General features: G+C 43.6%; 1 protein-coding gene across 1 annotated transcript in view; it reads right to left on the bottom strand.

Moving 5' to 3' along the window:
* Positions 1-20,842, bottom strand: part of mpped2a (metallophosphoesterase domain containing 2a) — a 95,326-nt gene extending 74,484 nt beyond the window's left edge. The window contains exons 1-2 of the mRNA XM_080729737.1: positions 20,660-20,842; positions 17,426-17,734 (exon numbers count right to left, since the gene is read on the bottom strand). Of these exons, the coding sequence (XP_080585863.1) occupies positions 17,426-17,538 (113 nt within the window). The 5' untranslated portion in view covers positions 17,539-17,734; positions 20,660-20,842. The remainder of the gene's footprint in view (positions 1-17,425; positions 17,735-20,659) is intronic.
* Positions 20,843-21,342: the final 500 nt, after the last annotated feature.

Genomic DNA, 21,342 nt, shown 5'->3' with positions numbered 1-21,342 from the left:
TTGTGTTCGAATTCATGGAATTTCTTAGATTTTTCTTTTATTTCTTCATGCATTTACTGAAAATAATTATTGATTTTTTTTGATTTATGAAAAAAATGCTTTTTTGGGAATGTTTTTTGAAAATGTTTTGAAATAATAATTGAAAACTAAATGTAAGAAAATTAAGTGACCCATAAAAATGTGTCAGCGACCCACAAATGGGTCCCGACAAAGTTTTTGGGAACCCCAGGCTTAAACACCATAACCACATCCACTCCTCCATTAGCCCTCCGTTCTCCACCCCTCTGCCTTCTCATTGTTAATCAAGTCCTGCAGGGCAGTAGTTCTGTGCTAATGATTTCTGGTCAATAGCCCGTTAACAGTGAGCCCCTCCTGCCCCTCCTGCCTGAAACCTTTTGGGGCAAAGGGCAAGATAGGCTGCTAATCAACTGGAGTCTGTGCGCCATTTACAGCGTTGTCAGACGCCTGTCTGTTGGCCCAGAGAACAGAAACACATATGGGGAAGATTTGCACAGCCCGTTTCCACTCTTTTGTGTTTTTACCTTTTTGTGTTTTTACCTTCACAATATTCACAGTAATCAACTGGAGGACATGCCATGCTTAAAACTTTCGTGGGATTATGATTTTTAAAGTAAATTCTATGGCATGCTCATCGACAGTATTCAATTTCCTTTAAAGTCATATTGTGTAACATTCATTTTAAGACAATGTTTTGGCGACACCTCTGGCAATATCAAATCATTACATCGTTTGTCTAAAACAGGGGTAGGCAACCTTAGGCACGGGTGCCAAATTGGCACAGGGGAGAGTGATCACTGGAACACTGGCAGGATTTTATTTTATTTTAACATCAAATATTGTTTTGGTCAATTAACATTTTAAGCGGACCAAAGGACCCTGGTGTGAACACGCCCTTAGTCACCTAATTTGCAGCAAATGGCGTCCTGTGCATAATTCTACATTCATTAAAATGTTGAACTTTGACATGGGGAGGGAATCGGGGAGAGAATCGGGGAGATAGGTGGGTTATTGCTCTGAGTCTAATGATCATTATAACAATGTCCTGACAATCTAAATATGTCTGAATGTTTGATGGGGTATCATTAAAATGTATGTTGACAATGACATGGCACACTATGCCTATCTAGAAAATAAAATCATGGCCCTTCATTTAAAAAATGTAGCTGACTCCAGGTCTAAAATAGATCCTGCCAAAGCTACATAGTATGACTTTAACTTTGTTTTGTCTTTGTGGTCTTTCTTATGATCAGTAAGTTCACCATCTCTGCCAAGACAAAGGTACAGTAGGACCATTCCATAAGCACACTTCCAGTAGGCCAAGCAACCCAAAAAATGTTATAATTGGTATCATGAAACCCACAACTAGCGCCAGTGCAACCACAATTAGCATTTTCTTAAACATGATCGAACACGTATTCCTACCAAACCATTTTGGTGGAGCTTTTATTTTTTTTATTTTACGAGTGTCAAAAATGTATAATGAAAAATACGCTATATAGCTACACCAGTGTGTATTGGCTGGCTGATGACATACAGTAGCTACCCTAACCCTACTCTGATTCGTTGGAACAAAATCCAATCAGCAACGACGTCACCTACGTCACAACTGACGTTCGGAAATAGCACCCAGGCTACTACGCACACATTCCGCACGACACCAAAACAATGTCTTTACAGGCACACAACAATGGAAGGAGGTAGAGGTGTACCTCCTGGCATAGATTTGTCCTCCTCTGAGCACCCCTTTCTAGTGGGATTGGGACCACCAATTGCCACTTGGAGCTATAATGGTTATTGTGTTCTATGAGACCACTGTATGTCTTTCACAAAAAAGGAAGCCATTGTTTAAGCTGTTGGAGTGGAATTTAAGTATTTTTTACCTCATACTGTACAATTTGAGAATTCACCTTGCTGTTATGCTTGTTGTTTTTAACTCATTCTTCTTCCACTGCCCCTGTTGCTTGTAACTCAATTTCTTCATTTCTGTATCAAATTGTTGCAATCTATCTATAAATGCGACAAATCTCTGTCTGTTTGTTTGTAATCCGCGTATCTCGAGAACCGTTCGTCCCACCGGCTTCAGATTCGGCACGCGCGTTCCCCGCCGCCGCGAGGAGTGCAGTGCCAGGCCTCGACCCGACCCGACTCGCGGTTTTCCGAAACCGGCGCGAAACGTTCGGAATCTCCTTACGCGGAGCTGATTGTTGACATCAGGCTGTTCCTGAGGAAATCGGCACAATCGCTGACTCATTGTGACATCACTTCATAAAAGGCTCTGACATCACGTACGCCAGGAGTCAACAAAAAATCTCTGTGAATGTGTATGTATGTATGTGAATCTCGAGAACCGTTCTTCCCACCGGCACGCGCGTTCTCCAGATATGGGCATAAAATGAATCCCCGAATGCGGAGCTGATGTCTGATATCAGAGTTTTCCGCAACCGGTACTGTGTGTGCAGAGATCTCCATATATGGGCATAAGGGGACAATGGCAAACAGATGGTCAAAACGGGTCCTATGACAACAGGTATATTGGGGTTTGCATTAAAGGGTGGGGACAAAGGCTAACAGAAGGCAAACAGATGGTCAAAACGGTCCTATGACAACAGGTATATTGGGGTTTGCATTAAAGGGTGGGGACAAAGGCTAACAGATGGTCAAAACGGGTCCTATGACAACAGGTATATTGGGGTTTGCATTAAAGGGTGGGGCATTCATGGGGTCCGCTCCAAAAAAGAAAATAAAAGAGACAAAGACAAACATAAGACAAGCGACAAAGCGTGGGACTGGGAGGATGACTTGAATGATGCAGATTTAAGCAGGCTGTGTATTCTGCTTAAAGAAGAAACAAACAAAAAGCGACAGAGATCTCATATATGGGCATAAAATGGACGCAGATAAACAGATATCTCCATATACGGGCATAAAGGGACACAGACAGACAGATACAGAGATCTCCATATATGGGCATAAAATGGACGCAAATAGACAGATATCTCCATATATGGGCATATGGGCATAAAATGGACCCAGAACTATATCTGCAGTGATCTCCATATATGGACATAAAATGGACGCCGACAGACAGACAGATACAGATATCTCCATATATGGGCATAAATGGACACAGGCAAACAGATGGTCAAAACGGGTCCTATGACAACAGGTATAATGGGGTTTGCATTAAAGGGCGGGGCATTCATTCCCTATTTACATCGTTCCCGAGTTGGCCAGGTCGCCGACTAGACGCTGGGCCGCCCGAAGGGCGGCCCAGCTTCTAGTATGATTAATAAGGGATTACATTTTATAAGGTAATTTGGGGCCTACTTATATAATATTTTGTAACCTAGTTCAACATTGCTCCTATGATGACGTTTTAGCAGAATAATATACTGTAGCTACTATAACATTGATGCTGCATTCACACTGAGAGAAGCCAAGCTAATGGTTGGCTTGGTAATTCAATGTAATTTCTATGCAAACCAGCTTTAAACATTTCCGAGCTTTTTTTCCAGCTTAGAAATGCTAAAAGCTGGTTTACATAGAGATTACATTGAATTACCAAGCCGACCATTATTTTGGCTTTTCTGTATGTGAATGAGTCGTAAGTCATGTATTATTTTGTACTTTATTACTTTACTTCAGCTCTTTACTAAGTGCATATATAGCTTTTGTTTTTTCTGCCAACATTTACTAGTGAAGCCGGAATGAAATAATCTTGATGCATGTATCTCTGTCATTCATGGACAATTATGACCCGCTTTGTAGGTCCGCTCAAGCGTGCACTTTGTTGATGCTCGCCCCCACGTTGAAAGACATTTCTGGTGGAAACTGATATCAGCTACAAATACTTCATCAAACCGTAAGCCATGACATTTAACTATCATCACTTCATACTTCACTTAATTTATGTATATACATATTTGTTTTACAGAGTTCATATTCAGCTCTTGTTCACATATGTTATGGAACGCACACTGTGCGCCTGTTGTATAGCAGTGGTTCTCAACCTGTGGGTCGGGACCCCCAGGGGCGTCCCCAAGTTATTTTGGGGGGTCCCCAGATGATTAACTTTGTGCAACATTGTTTTCTCACTCGACAACGGTAAACAAACACACATAAAGTTTAGGTGTATAGAGGGTATATGCACATTTCTAAAGTGACAATTTAAGGACTTTTTAATACCTATAAAACAACAAATAAATTGGCCAAACTGTCAAATATTAGCAGATATTAGGATTTTTCATTATACATATTAGCAGATCTACATGCTCACAACGCCTCGCGTTGCGAGACGTTGTGAGCATATAGATTGTCTATTTTCACAATAGAACCGTGTTATACAAAATGTAATTCCTCAACTCTTAGTGCTCGTCAGGGAGGGGGTTCCCCAGTTCAAATATGATTATTTTGCGGGTCGCGGCCCGAAAAGGTTGAGAACCACTGTTGTATAGCAGCGTGCACACAGCGGAGCATTGATGTGGTTGACTGGACAAACAGCGCAGTGTGCTGGAGCAGCAGAATATTTCAGGTCAGACACTATTGGGGATGCGGTAGTGACGCGCCACACAGCACCGCTATGCAACGAGGGGAATCAGTGAAGCCCGACCCCCCCGCCCCCCCCCCCCCCCAAAAAAAAGGAAAAAGGAAAAGAAAATCCTGTGAAAGGAACCTTTTTTCCCTCTCCCTCATCACTTCCTCCCCCGAAACTTCACCACAAACGGCATCGCCCGCGCACTGAAACCCAAGGAGGTCGCGCGTTGTTCACAGCCGACCTAAAAGCCAGGAGAGAGCGAGGATAATCACCCGCTGGAGCGCCAGAGGCAAATATTTTTTCCGACTCCTCCGTTGAGCACGCACTGCCTTTATTGTGCCTTTCAGGAGAAACATCAAAACACATTGGTCTCCATTTCCTCTAAATATAACCTCTGCATTGCTCCCATCCCCCTCTACCTCTGACACGCACGCACGCACACGCACGCGCACACACACACGCACACACACACGCGCACACACACACACACACACACACACACACACACACACACGCACACACACACACACACGCGCGCACGCACACACACACACACAGACAATATCATTTCTCAGAGAGGAGCAGAGAGAGCGGCACTCTTATCTTGTGCGTTTCAGCTGTCTGCGCTAATTCAATAAACTTCAGTGGAACAAAATGAACACAGGAATATAACGGCGAGAGAGGGAGCGAGAGAACGGGGGGGAGATGAAAGAGGAAGAGGCCAAGCAAACGGTGGAAGAGGAAGGCAGAGACAGAAACACAAGAGAAACAGAGATGTAGATTGATAGAGGTTAAACAGGAGAGAGAGAGAGAGAGAGAGAGAGAGAGAGAGAGAGAGAGAGAGAGAGAGAGAGAGCGAGAGAGGGAGGGAGAGGGAGAGAGAGAGAAAGTAAAAGGGAACGTATAATTGTATAAATACATGGACGGACCAAACGTTCAGCCAGGCATGAGCACACATAGACATCAAAGGGGGCTTCAGCCCCTGCCCTTTTAACCGTCTGTAAAAAAGTGTCCTCTCCAGACCATGAATGCAGTTTTTACTATGGTGAAAGCAATGCAAATGCCCTCTTTCCACACCATACCTGAAGGCAGCAAGAGAATTGCCTTGTCCAAACTCTCCTGAACTTGAATGCAGCATCTTATGTGGAAAGAATAAGAATTGCCCTCTCCATGTAGAAATCCATGCTTAGTTCAGTGTGGTATCAAACACCGAAAATAGCCGACCGCCAAGCTCACAACACGTCGCAGCGCGACGCGTTGTGAGCTTGGAGGTCTGCTATTTTCGGTATTTTCACCAAAAGTGCCCTTTTAGAAATGTCAGCCCCTGCCTCTCTAACATCCTCTGCACGTCCCTGCGTTCAGCAATATAGCTGCCCCTCCCCCCTCTCATGTGTTCAACCCAGGGTGCCTGGTCCCTCGCCCCTCCCCAGCTGTACCGCTGCCATAATGGACACAGTATGGCAACACAAAAGCTTGCATGGAATATCAGCACCCAGGGAACCTTCCGGCGCTGCGCTGAGAAATAAATTGCTTCTGCTAATGTTCCTTTCATTACCGCGCGGACCTTAATTGTGCTGCTGACAGGCCTGCCGGCTATGAGGCTGCTGATGATGAGAGCAGAGAGAGAACAGAGATGGGCACATGCTTAAAGCCCCCACATCCAGGGGCTCCTGGGTGCACCGCTAGACCCTGAACGCATGCAGCGGGGGAACCAACGGCACAGTGGTTCTCGACACCCTGGGCACAATATGACTTCCGCTTGGTTCCAAGGTTTCTAGCGGAAGTGCTGCGTTTAACGGAAGTTACGTCATGCAGTGCGGGTCCGTTTACATTCCCGGGACACTTCCGGGAAAATTCAGCCCCACCTCCTAGAACTGTCTCTGCCTCATATGGTCACCAGGCTTTTCTGTTCACAGATGAGTAAGCCTGGCTACGCGAGGCTAGGTTCTCGACTGGTTTCACATTGGGGACTTGAAAGAATTTGGGGATGCCAATGAAGTCAAGAGCCCAATGTGCAAGACAACCTTCTCCGTAGTGTTAATTTTATTCTTTGCCCATGATACTGTTGGAACCATCTCACAAACTGCTTCTTTGGAACTGTTTTCGAATGTGTGCACAGAAAAACTGAAATGTAAAAAAACAAAAAAAACAGGCATTCAACCTGTACAAAGGAGACAAAAAAGTAATGTTATAAACAAAAACATTATCGGCATCCATATGCAAAACATGGTATCTGTAAATATGTTAAATTACTTATACTGCCTCTTACTTTGAAGGGATGAATTTTGCAAACTGGCCCATATGTCTCCGCTCTTATTTTGAAGGGCCGGGCGGAAATTTGCACTGATTTTGCGGAGCAGTGTGTTGACGAGAGGGTGTCATGGCGGACGCCATGCGAGTGCATTTTTAGCATGAAACATGCCAGCCTTGGGATCAAAATGTATTTTTTCGAGTAAATGAAGCCTCTTTATTGCAAGATCAATGCATTTCTATGGAGGAACTTCACTTGCGTTGTAAACAAATCGCGGACATTACCGATGCACAATGGTCAGACCAGACGGCAAGGTAAGGCTAAACAACTTTACTGTATTTACAGTAAGTTTGATGAGCTGACATGTCAACGGCACCATGTAGTTAATCTCAAACAAACGTAATAGTAAATGTTCCCAGAAGAGCGCCATTAGCATTGCTAATGACAACTCCCTCTGGTTGAGCATGGAGCCACAACTGAAAGCCCTGAGTGGTATTAACGCGCCGCATGAAAAGGTGCAGGTGCTCCATTTTCTTTTCATAACAGTGGAAGTGATGTCATCAGGAGATAGGCCCTCCGGTGCCAGGCTCCGGGGGAGGGGGGCAGGGGGGGTCAGAGTCTCAAGGACATCAAAAGGACTTCAATCTAAGAAACAACAGACCTGCCCAATGTCAACTGTCACTTAACCCCCCCACTGACCCCGCCAACGCTTCAGCGGCAGGCCAGGAGTTGGCACGGGAACTTAATCAAGAGTTCTCCTGTTTCAAAAGCCCTCCATTCAGGCGGGCTGGAAGCAACGGTTCCACAGGAACAAAAAGCCCACAAAATGGGAATGCTTTTTTTTTCATTTTTTTTTTCACGTGGAGCTAGAAGCTCCGGCAGATACCATGTTGGAAAGGGACGGAGGGGGTAGAGCAGGGGTCTTCAACATTTTCAGGCCAAGGACCCCCACAACCTTTTCATATATTCCATATAGTTTAATTGTTCAGCAAAATCATCAGTGTATTTTGGAATCATGTCAATTTGTGTTTTCAGATATTTAACCACTTGAGCCGTCATTACCTAATAAACTTGACCTTTCACTCTGTACTTAGTCTGCTCTTTTTCCCCCATCTACACCAAACCTCTTTGCCGAAAATAGCCGATCCACAAGCTCACAACGCCTTGTGCTGCGAGGCATTGCCGGTTTACTTGATTATACCGGTTCAGTTTATGAATAACGACTAAACAGAGTTGGGAAAAAAAACAAAAGTATCCAATTAAAATATAGCTTACAAATGTAAACGTATGCTGGCGTCATCACATGTATTTTCCGACAGCACTAAATTAATTCTGTATAATATTTATTATGCTTGTATACTGAGTGAGTCTGAGTGAAGCGCAGTTTCACTGCTCGAAGTTTAGTGCTGCTGCGGCAGCCTCTACTCACTGTCCTCTCCCCCTGTCCTCTTCATTCAATCACAACTGGATAAACACGCTAACGCTGATTGTTTACAGATGTGGACATTGCAAAACGTTTTAGATGCCACACAGGTCTTCATCGCGTCTTTACAACAATAGCGACGATTAACGTTGGGGTGAACATGGTCAAATAACCTTTATTGGCCAAACTACACTGCAATCCATATAGATGTATGTATTGTACAGTATATACAAGAGTTATAATTTATGGCTAACTCGGGACCAAAAGTCTGCGGTCAAACCCGGTATTACCGATTCGATTTTTAATTAAATATCGAACCGGTTAAAAAAAATCAAACCGTCACATGACTAATCCTAACATCATAAAATACGCAGATGTATCTGTTCAAAAAATCTCCAACATGTATAAAACATATTTGTGCTATCATTTTAGCATAGCTTTTGTAACTGTACTGCTGTACTAGTATTCGAAATCAAAAGTCAATGAGACGCTATTTTTGGATTATTATTTTCTAATCAAGTGCGCCATGGAGCGATGGAGCGATACAAACTGTAATGTAATGCCTCAAAGTCTTACAACTCTAAGTGCTCGCCAGGTTGGGGGGGGGGGGTCCCCAGTTCAAATATGATTATTTTGGGGGTCGCGACCTGAAAAGGTTGAGAAGTACCGTACTAGACGATGTTTTAACTCTGGCAGCCATTTTGAAATGAACGTGTGGGGGGGATAGAAATCATGTCAGTTCAATGCCTTTTCTCCACGTGTGTGTGTGTGTGTGTGTGTGTGTGTGTGTGTGTGTGTGTGTGTGTGTGTGTGTGTGTGTGTGTGTGTGTGTGTGTGTGTGTGTGTGTGTGTGTGTGTGTGCGTGTGCGGCGGCAGCACTGATGTCATAAAATGATTCACACTTACTGTACAGTCTCTTCAATTATTCAGAGGGTGGGAATAATTAACAGAGCATCTGGTAGGGGACTTTAGACAAATATGGAGGATGCAGCGAGAACGATGAAGCAACTATGCCAAGAGTCTCCACTTCCATACAATTAAATCAACACACTGCTGTACTTAATTATGCATACCACCATGCAACAAAAAGTTGTATTGAGTCCATTATTTAAACAATTGTTGAGCGACTTCAGAGGAAATTAACATGTTTTGGACGGCCACATGTTCCCTGGGGACTTGCGTTTTTGTCACACGATGATCACGGGCAGATATGCTACAGCAGGGGTCTTCAACGTTTTCAGGCCGAGGACCCCTTAGTTTTGAGAGAGATGAAGCAGGGACCCCCACAAACTGTTCATAGATTCCATATAGTTTCATTGTTTGACAGCAGTGTATTTTGGATTCATTTCAATTTGTTTTCACATAACCACTTGAACCGACAATACATAATAAACTTGACCTTTCACTCTGTACTTAGTCTGCTCTCTTTCCCCTCTACACCAAAACTCTTTGCCCGAAAATAGCCGATCTCCAAGCTCACAACGCCTTGTAGATCGGCTATTTTTGGCCAAAATTCTCAGCATATGGACGATAGAAAAAGTTTCTATCACACAAAGATTTGGAGGATGCCCTGTAGTAACTCTTGAGGAGCCCCTAGGGGTCGCGGACCCCCTGTTGAAGACCCCTGTGTTAGAGAAATTGCCGGAATGCATGTGCTTGCAGGTAGACGTGTGAAGGGTCTTTTCATTTGAAGCCGAGATGAAAAAGTGCGAGGGGGTAAATGAGAGGGAGAGAGGAGGGAAAGAGCGAGACTCGGGAGTTTGGCGGAAAGCCAAGTTCCACCCTAAGCCCTGCACCTCCAGACCTCCAGGTCGTGTGCCCCCCTCCCTGTCCGTCTGTTTCTGTCTGCCAGTCTGTCCAGGGGCGTCACAATGGGGGGAAAGTGGGACTGAGTTACTAGGGCCCAAGGTGGAGGTTTAGCTATTGAAAAATAGCAGATCTACAAGCTCACAGCACGGCACCGAGTGCCGCGCTGCGAGCTTGTAGATCTGCTATTTTTGAAAAGTTGTGAAAATGTGTGCAAATTTTGGAATATATGTATTTTTAAGCAAACATTTGTAACTTGCTTCTGGGGAGGTCCCTGGAACTGAATATTTTGAGATGGGGGCCCGTGGCCAAATACATATCATTTTGGGGGTCCTTCACATGAAAAGGTTTGAGAACCACTGACATAGAAACCGTCAGGGAGCAGTTTACTATGAAAACCTCCACCGGCCGTCCGTCCGTCACACGTCACACGTCACACCTTTGCCCTGCTCATATCTCCGCATCAGTATGACATCACACCACATGTGTACACAAACCTTTGTGTACGTTGCTGTGGCAACAGTCTGTTGTTGCTGGTCTGTTAGTGTACGTTAGCAACCACCTTAGCAACCATGGTTTTACCCTAGCAACCAACTGTTTACCCTAGCAACCAACTGTTTACCATAGCAACCATGTTTTTTTACCCTAGCAACCAACTGTTTACCATAGCAACCAGATACGCAGAGCAGGGATCTCCATATATGGGCATAAACAGGTGACATCACACTGATGTCAGATACTCAGAGCAGGGATTTCTCCATAATATATGGGCATAAAAGGGATTCTGTTAGGGATCTCCATATATGGGCATAAAAGGGATTCTGTTAGGGATCTCCATATATGGGCATACAAGGGATTCTGTTAGGGATCTCCATATATGGGCATAAAAGGGATTCTGTTAGGGATCTCCATATATGGGCATAAAAGGGATTCTGTTAGGGATCTCCATATATGGGCATAAAAGGGATTCTGTTAGGGATCTCCATATATGGGCATAAAAGGGATTCTGTTAGGGATCTCCATATATGGGAATAAAAGGGATTCTGTTAGCTGTTAGTGATCTCCATATATGGGCATAAAAGGGATGCTGTTAGGATCTACATATATGGGCATAAAAGGGATTCTGTTAGGGATCTCCATATATGGGCATGAAAGGGATTCTGTTAGGGATCTCCATATATGGGCATAAAAGGGATTGTATCCCAGATGATGCCCTGTTAGGAGATCCACACTAACAGAATCCATATATGGTCCTACCGACAGCTGCTATAAGCCAACCCTGGCGATAAGGTCTGAGTCGAAGAAATGCTTCTTTCCTGGCAAGAATTGCCCCTTTATACTGTAGGGCTCGTTTGTGTATTGTATGACATCACGCCACATCATCGGCTGAGGACTGTGTGATGTCATCATATCTCCATATATGGAGACATAAGTTGCTCATGCCCAAATATGGGCTGGTGAGGTCAGACTTAGTGTGATGCGTAGGTTATCTCCATATATGGAGATTCAACTTCAATGAGTAACCATGGCAAACTGTCAACTGCCCGTATGTCTTGATAATTGGTAAAACAAACTTTTGGCCTATTTGTGGAGATAAGCGACCAACGGTCGCTTACGTCGCTTATCTCCCGATTAGGGAGTCTTACTGGTATATATATATATATATATATATATATATATATATATATATATATATATATATATATATACAGTATACAGAGAGAGAGAGAGAGAGAGAGAGAGAGAGAGAGAGAGAGAGAGAGAGAGAGAGAGATTTTTCAAAAATAGCAGATCTACAAGTGAGCTTTTTTATCAGAATGAAGAACATTCATGGGGGGCCTGCAGTGAATCCTTGTACCCACTACCCAGGACCCAGAATTTTGTGCGACACCCCTGTGCCTGTCCACCACCAGCCTCTCAGTCAGGCAGGCAGTCAGTCAGAAAGTGTCTTCGTCCGTCCTCCCGTCAAACTTCCCCCAGCATTCTGGCCAGTGTTCCTGGGTCAAATTGGATGCGATGCGATTAACCGTCCCAACTCCAAGCATATGTTCCGAGTTGCCCGAGCCTTTTCGTTTCATGAGACCGGGACACCCCCACCACCACCCCCCCCAAACACACACACACACACACACACACACACCAAAAAAAGAAAAATAGAAAGAAAAGGGAGAAAAAGAAAAACAAAGTCCCAGAAAAAATAAACTAAAAACCAACTGAGCTGAACCGTGTGTGTGCACGCACGTCTGTCACAGAGACAGGGTCTCATGCCCCCTAAGAATGTTCACTTTGACTTCAAGGTCGCGTTCCAAAGCATTAGCATGTAATTGCCGCTGATGGCGTGTGTGCGCTAACCCCCCCCTGTAAGCGTGTGTATATACGACGTGCATGTGTATTATGTGGGTCAGAAAAGGGAAACCTTCCGTGCTACACAAAAGCCACTGCTGTACTCCATCATAGAAATATAAATATTCCGTCTGAGGAGACATCGCCGGCCCGGCACACCACGTCGGGGGGGGGGGGGGGGGGGGGGGGGACATTAGCAGGGATAGCGTTTCAAAGGGACGGGCAGCAACCCCCTTACAGCAGGGGTCTTCAACAGGGGGTCCAGGACCCCTAGGGGGTCCTCAGAGTTACTACAGGGGGTCCTCCAAATCGATAGAAACTTTATTACTCCTTTTTTTATATCAACCACCTTAGTGTCCAATATTCTGAGAACTTTAGCCAAACATAGCAGATCTACAAGCGCTGCGAGGCGTTGTGAGCTTGTAGATCGGCTATTTTCGGCAAAGAGGTTTGGTGTAGAGGGAGGAAAAGAGCAGACTAAGTACAGAGAGAAAGGTAAAGCTTATTAATTATTGACGATTCAAGTGGTTAAATATCTGAAAACATAAATTGACATGAAACCAAAATACACTGATGATCGATCATGCTGTCAAACAATGAAACTATATGGAATCTATGAAAAGGTTTTGGGGGTCCCTGCTTCATCTCTCTCTCTCAACTAAGGGGTCCTTGGCCTGAAAGCGTTGAAGACCCCTGACCTGTTACAGCCCTCCTCGTGCACTTCTGTCGTTTCCTTCTTTCTTCTGGTTGGAGAGAAACACCACCCACCTTTAGTTTAGAGTAAATGATGTGGATGCAGCGAGAAAGAAGGCCAGGCTAAAAGTCGGATCATTATCTCTCACATCTAAACAAGGTCTTTCTTTTCCCAGAACAGAGTACATATTCTACACAGGCACACGCCGTGTGGGGGGAGGGGTCGATGGGAGCCTTGTGTGTGCATGTGTGGTTTGATAGGAGAGTGTGTGTGTGTGTGTGTGTGTGTGTGTGTGTGTGTGTGTGTGTGTGTGTGTGTGTGTGTGTGTGTGTGCGCGCGCGTGTGTGTGTGTGATACTGGGGTTTCCACTCTAAGTTTAAGAATGAATGACTCAAACACAGAGGGCTCTGTGGAGACCAGGAAACAGCCTAATGTATTTATCCAAACACATATTCAGTGAGAGGCCCGCTGCCTCAACACATCCCACCACCCCAAGGGCCTCACATCTAAACATTACCAAAACTAAGATGGAAGAATACTGATGTGTGGTGAAGCTGCATGGGCTGTAATAATTACTCAAGGGGTTTTGTGCTAGTTTGTTACTATATTTTTGGAAAGCGACAAATATTTCACTAAAATAATCGTTCACATTCATCGTAACACAATGTGCGTCCCAATTGGCTCAGCTGAGCCAGCAACGTTTATTGTAAATATATATATATAAAAAAGTATCTGTTCAGAATCTGAACTATGTGGAAATATTCATATTTTCACACCAGCGTCCTGCCAAGCTGATGAACTGTAATCAAAAGCATTTGTCTGTCACAGAGAGGATTTTTACACACACACACACACACACACACACACACACACACACACACACACACACACACACACACACACACACACACACACACACACACACACACACACACACACACACACACACACACACACACACACACACACACACACACACACACACGTCACAGTGCGTGCATTCTAGTACAATAACGATGAGCTCAATCGCAAACATTTTCAGAAATAGTGGAACTAGCCGATCTACGCGCGTTGTGAGCTTGTAGATCGGCTAATTCCACTATCAATGTTCTTTTTAAAGTATAAAGTTGTAAAATTTGTCATTTATTTGTATATTTAGGGTTATGTGTCATATCTGCCATGTGCAACTTCAAAGTCCTAAAAGCCAAATAGAAATGGAATTGTCAACGACAGATCGTGACAGCCCTAAGTCTAACTCACAATTCATCTGGGCTACAGTGTGCATTGCTTCTGAACTGAACCCAATCCAGTCATGTTGGATTCACTAAAGGAGGCATTAAAGGATTTGGCCTTGTTTACAGCACAACATGATGGACCATTGTAAACACACACAACAGGTCAACAACCACTTTCACTGCTTTCATTTGTGAAGCCATGAGGGACTCATGCACAAGGCATTGTTGCCAAGGAAGCAGAGGTGCAAAGCCAACTTACAAAAAAACATAAAATGATTAGAAACCTTTCCCAAAACACAAAACAGCGCTCGAGTAGTTAACAGGCACGTGCACACATGAAAGGGGGCTTGAGCCTCTGCCCTTTTATCCGTCTGTAAAAAAGCGCCACTTTCCAGACAATGAATGCAGTTTTTACTATATTGAAAGAAATGCCAAATGCCCTATTTCCATGCCATACCTGAAGGCAGCATTCAAGAGAATTGCCTTGTCCAAACTCTCCTGATCTAAATGCATCATCTTATGTTGAAAGAATTGCCCTCGCTGTGTAGAAATCCATGCCGTTATGCCACGTCTCCAATATTGCCTTTTTTAATGCTTAGTTTAGTGAGGTATCAAGTACTGAAAATAGCCGACCTCCAAGCTCGCACTGCGACACGTGAGTTTGGAGGTCTGCTATTTTAAATATTTTCACCAAAAGGCCCTTTTAGAATATCAGCCCCTGCCTCTCTAACATTCTCTGCACGTCCCTGAGTAGTAATATATAGAAGAGAGACTCCGCTCCCTAAATGCCATCTCACCACCTTAAGCTGGTTGCACACTGCTGCGTTTTTCGTTGCGAAATGCGTTTTTCAGGGCAAGGAGAGAGAGAGAGATAGAGAGAGCAAGGGACCGAGTGGTGTGCGAAACGGGCGGCAGTGTGCAAACGTGACTGACATAACGTGAGGTTGATTTTTTTATTCACACGCTCCGAAATTCACTCCGATATTCGGCCCGAAAAACGCAGCAGTGTGCAAGCACCTATACTCCAATTTCATTTCATACCAATTGAATTATATCAATTTTAATTTCATTCTATCATTCTTTTGTTGCAGCCTATGTAAGGATTCTTGTGAGCAATAAAGGTGCCTTATATAACCAAACTTACCAGCCCAAAGAAGTGATTCTAATTCTAAATTTGAAGACAGCAACCTGCTTTGTTTATCTGTGAGGTCAGACTCCATAATGATAATATTTAAGGCTTTTTCTTATTGACTGCATCAGAGCCTGTGTTAACTGAAAAGTAGGCCCTTCAATACAACACGTTAACCACTATATTAGACCCCCTAATGTTTCTCTCTACATGAAACACATGAAATATCTTTGCTGAAATTCTACAATCTCACAATGCATCACATTGCGACGGATGGTGAGCTTGTAGATCTGCTATTTTAGCTGAATGTTCGCTCCGGGAATAGAGACACTATGGGTTTCAAATGGTCAAGTAAATAGATAAGCATGACATAGACTGATGCACATTGCATACAAACAAAATGTATACTTAGTTACTAGATGTATATGTTGTGTGTGCCGAGGGAAACCGATCAGATAAATTCCTACTGTGTGCAAACACACTTGTTACCAATTCGAGGTTTAAGATTAATTTATAAACCATGCAAGCTTACACAGAAGGCATATGGCTCGCCACGTATTACCTCACAAGGACATATTTTAGCATAAAGAGAAAAATATGAAAAACAGGACCAGGTACAAAAACACAAAAAATAAGAATATACTGATATACTGTAGTAGTGATATAAAGGTAGAATCTGGTGACTCAGGGTGTGTGTGCTAGGGATGGGACGATAGGGCTGTCACAATATGACATTTTACATGACGATTAATTGTCATTCAAATAATTGGCGATTAGCGATTTAATTGTGTTTTTGTCGTTGATAATTACATTTCTGTTTGGCTTTTAGGCTTTGAAGTTGCATATGGTAGATATGACACATAACCTAAATATACAAAGAAATTACTGACATATTTGACAACTTTATACTTAAAAAAGAACATTGATAGTGGAAATAGCCGATCTACAAGCTCACAACGTGAGCTTGTAGATCTGCTATTTCCACTATTTTTTACTTTAAAAAAATCTAGGAACATCTTTCAACATGGAAACGATTATGACGATTATGAAAAATATTCATGATTATGTCAAATAATCGCGATTAGACGATTATGTAATAATTGAGACAGCCCTATGGGACGATGCATCTGCATCACGTTGATATACAGTATATCGCTCACAAATAAAATGAGCAGAGTTCTGGTGACCACCGGCCCTCTCCGGTCCGGTCACCCTCTCTGGCCCACTAATGAAAGGGAGAGCATAACCACATCAGACAAGAGCAACGCTAAAGAAGTGGAGCTGATGAATAAATGAGGAAAGCAGCAGCTTGATGCAGACAGAATGCTCGTGCACTGCACTGACAACATGGCACAACCAATGAGAATCGTTGTCTATTTGCCCAGTGTGTAACAAACAAGGAAAGAGGCAATGGTTTGGTTAGGTGTATGCGTGTGTGTGTGGACCTGTACAGAAATGTGTATGACAATGTGAGTCTGTTTCCGAATGTGTGTGTGTGTGTGTGTGTGTGTGTGTGTGTGTGTGTGTGTGTGTGTGTGTGTGTGTTAGGGATGGGACCATAAGCGATAATATTGTTTATCGTGATAAAAAACAAACACTGGAGATTTAATTTATTGTGATATCGTCCTCCGTCATGCACTGGGATCAATTCACCTTTTATTTGCCGAGCTGCATATCTGGTACCACTTAAACCCTCTAGAATTGGTAAAATGTAATTTTTTCACTCTCTATCAAATGACTTTGCCAAAAAATAGCAGATCTACAAGCTCACAACGTGTCGCTTTGTTTGTAGATCTGCTATTTTTTGGCTAATGTTCCACCCCCAGGATAATGGATTTTGATTATCGCGAAAAAAAAAAAAGAAATCGCGATTTATTTTGTCACAATAATTGCGATATGAAATGTTCATATCGTCCCATCCCTAGTGTGTGTGTGTGTGTGTGTGTGTGCGTGCGTGCGTGCGTGTGTGTGTCAGTCAAATAAACTTACATGTGGACGTGAGGAGGTTGGAAGCGGCTCTGGTTGATGTTGTAGTGCGTGAATGCCTGCGTGGGGTTGGAGCTGTACTCGTCCACCGTGATGGTCACTTTGCCATGAGCCATGATGCTCCCGCCGTTTGGACATGAGAGATTTCCCTTTCACCAGGATTCAGTAGCGAGCCGTGTCGCGTTCATCCTTCAAAACCGCCCCGTAGAACCCAGCGGCACGGGGGAGGGAGGTGGTTGAATCTCAAGACAGCGATGATGACCCCAAAGGGCCAAAACAGTGCCACAACAACCCGCGCTCAAACGCCGCAATCTGAAAAAAAAAAGAAAAGAAACATGCATTCAATTTCTGTTTTAAAAAAGATAATAAAAGGAAACATTGCATGTTTTTACATAAAGCTGGAATTTTAATCCATTTTTTGCCTCAGTTTTCATGAATGAATCCTTATTTATTTTTTTATTAGTATTTGAAACTCAAGCTAAATAACATGCTTGTGTTAGAATCTAGACTAGAGCAACAGTAACACTGAGATTTGCAGGGGCTGATTAATTAATGTATTTTTTTATTCGGTAACCAAATTCACAAATGTGATCAAATGACAGTTTTATAACATGATTCATTACAGTATGTGAAGTTACTTGATTTTGAAAAAGCAATTTTAATGTTATTTCTATTTGATTTACACAAGCAGCAAAATGTTCAATAATCTATTACTCTAACAGTATGTCAATTCAAAAACACTCAGATAATCTTGCACACAATTTAAAAAAGTATCCATTTAAATGAAATCATTATAAATTTAGCTTTAAATGTCTGTGTTGTTGAGGTTCACACACAGCGAAACTTTTAAATTGTTGAGTTAGAACTTGACACCTTCAAAAAGCACTTGACTAAAAGGTCTGCAGTGCATATTCATTTTTAGGTGTGGCATTGCTATAAATAAACTTTGACATCAAGCTGATCAAATGTCATGAAGTAAAAATGAATCAATGAATCTATGTCATGAAGTAAAAATGAATCTTTACAATTTCACATGCTCCTGAATAGTCTATAGAAAGTATGCAATAGAATAAATACAACGTGTATGATATTTTCAAATTTAGTCTGACATTGAAACTCAATAATTACCTAATCCATTCCAGTAAAAGTAGCAATCCTACAACTTGTACATAAGTGATCGACTTTTAGCCTAAGAATTTGTTTTATTTCTTCAAACAGCCTGCTGCAGCCAGGCCTATAAAAAAAATTACATTAATCGATTAACCTCCCCTGGATATGGTCCAGTATCTCCAGTAGAGATTCTCTACAGTTAGACAAGACTAATCTGACCTATTCATGAAGATACATCAATAAATCTATCCACAGAAATGAGAATAAAACTACTACCTGACGAGTGTCGTATTCTATATCCTTTAAAGCTCCATTCAACGGGGTTGTGGTGTGAGTGTGTGTGTGTGTGTGTGTGTGTGTGTGTGTGTGTGTGTGTGTGTGTGTGTGTGTGTGTGTGTGTGTGTGTGTGTGTGTGTGTGTGGTATCTCCCTCAACTCGTATCTTCCTGCTTGTCTGACCTTCCTGATTGATGGTGAATTACCACCACCCTCTTGTCTTTGACATCCCACCTGCAGCTCTGCAGTCTTTATATACTACACCAGTGGCTCTCAACCTGTGGGTTGGGACCCCCAGGGGGGTCCCCAAATTATTTTGGGGGGTCCCCAGATGATTAACTGAATGTGCAACATTGTTTTCTCTCTCAACAGTAAACAAACCAACATAAAGTTTAAGTGTATATAGAGGGTATCTGCACATTTCTAAAGTGACTTTTTAATACCTCTAAAATGACAAATTAAACATTGGCCAAATTGTCAAATATTAGAGGCAGAAATTGTGAAAATAGCACATCTACATGCTCGCAACGCGAGGCGTTGTGAGAATGTAGATCTGCTATTTTCACAATAGAACCATGTTATACAAAATGTAATGCCTCAAATCTTAGTGCTTATCAGGGTGGGGGTCCCCATTTAAAATGTGATTATTTTGGGGTCGCAGCCTGAAAAGGTTGAGAAAGAACCACTGTACTACACCTCCACAACGCTGTCTCTCACTGACAACGACACAAGCTGGAGGAAAAAAAAACGAAACTAAATAAAGTCCCGTCATTTCTACAGAAATCACAGCAGCAGCAGCAGCGGCGGCTGCTGCTCTGGGAGTTCAAGGATATGATTAATCGGAGTGCCCTGGCGTTTGTTCAATAGGCTGCAACAATGTATCCAAGTAGAGTGCAGCTCCAATTAAACCTATTGGCCGCAATCAGTTATGTATAGGCTACTGTAGTCTAAGTAAGTCTACTGTGAGAAAGATACATTATTCTAAATAATAAAATATGAACAGGCCTTTGCCAAATTCCGTGTGCACTTTCATTTGTCCTGGGTCACTGTAAACGTGAACTTGTCTCGTGTACTTTGGACAATGCTCACATTGGTCTAAACATCTATTGAATAAAATAAATAAAAAACAGAGCCCCACAAACTGTAAAACCAATTTATGCGCAAACATGTTTTTCTCTCTCTCTCTTTTCTTTCTTTCTTTCTTTCTTGTGCGGTCTGCATGCATGCGACTGCGCGCTTTACCTTGTGGCATAGTAGCAGCAACTAGCTGTAGCTTTAGCCTGCTAAAAAAAACCTTCCCTGGCCATGCATGCATTTGATTATGCACGCTTTAGCTTCGCGTAGAGCTTATTTTTTTTGTTCTTATTTTTTGCGCTGCACATTGTAGCCCTTTCATTCAAACAGAGACACCACAACATAACTTCTTATAAATGCACGACTCGGTGGGGGAAAAGGCAAAGCAGACGACCAGAGGTGGAGATCGAGAGGGAGACAGAGTAATTGACCCTTCATTACTGCTGTATGTATGTATGCATGTCGCTTTGCTCCTAACACTGCTGTTTTCAATCATCTACCAAAAAAAGGTCTGAGATCGAGAAACCCTGAACTCTCCAAGGCGAGATCCGATTCCCCGACAGGTCGCTCGGTCGCCGATGCCATAAAAACCCCCACCAAAGGGCGGTCACAGTGTCAGAGAACCTCTTGCTCTCTTCCTCGTAAATGACAAGGCACCTCTGATCTGAACCTGCGGCTTTGTGTCATGGTGTTTCCCCACCTCCTCCTCTCCCTTTCATGCGTACTACGATTTCCACAGCAAAGCGAAGAGAGAAAGAGAAAAAGGTGAAATAGCTACCTTGGTTTCCTTTTTTTTTTTGGCCGATAAGTGAAGAAGTGTCTCGGGGTCGCCCTCTAGTCTATGGCTGTCACACACACAAAAAACGCAGATCCGTGCGGCAGAAATGCAGATTTTCTCTCCAGGCAGGCAGCAGTCAGTCCTCCGGCGGGGGGGAGGTTGCAGTCTGGGCGGGTAGGGCAGAACCTTCGACCCTAGGGGACCTCCTCGGCTGGCTGCATGTGGAAACCACACACGCACACACGCACGCAGGCGGAGAGTAGTGATAGAGAGAGGTATAAAGAAAGGTGGAGAGAGAGAGAGAGAGAGAACAGCTTGCTGTGGAGCAGGGAGTGCAGTGAGACGGTGCTGCCACTGGGGTCAGAGAGCACAACACAGAGAGCAGCACAGAGCACAGCCCCCCGTGCGCGCCCCCGCACGCACGCACCGCGTCGGGCACGTGCACGGTGGTGGCTGGTGGGGGCGCGCCGGGCGTGCGAGCAGGCGCGCTCCCTGCTTCCCGCTTCTGTCCTGGCTGTTGCAACGTTGCTGCTGGCTTTCCAACGTCCGTTGGTTGGTTTCTCCCGACTGACAGTCCCGAATGCTGCGTGGTGTCAGTGTGGACGGTTCGGTATGGTACAGTCACGCACACACACACACGCACGCACGCACGCACACACACGCACACACACACACACACACAC

The sequence above is a fragment of the Nannobrachium achirus genome, assembly GCF_963921795.1.
Source record: "Nannobrachium achirus genome assembly, chromosome: 7".
In the NCBI taxonomy this organism is placed as follows: Eukaryota; Metazoa; Chordata; class Actinopteri; order Myctophiformes; family Myctophidae; genus Nannobrachium; species Nannobrachium achirus.
This window is presented reverse-complemented; position numbering and strand designations above follow the sequence as displayed.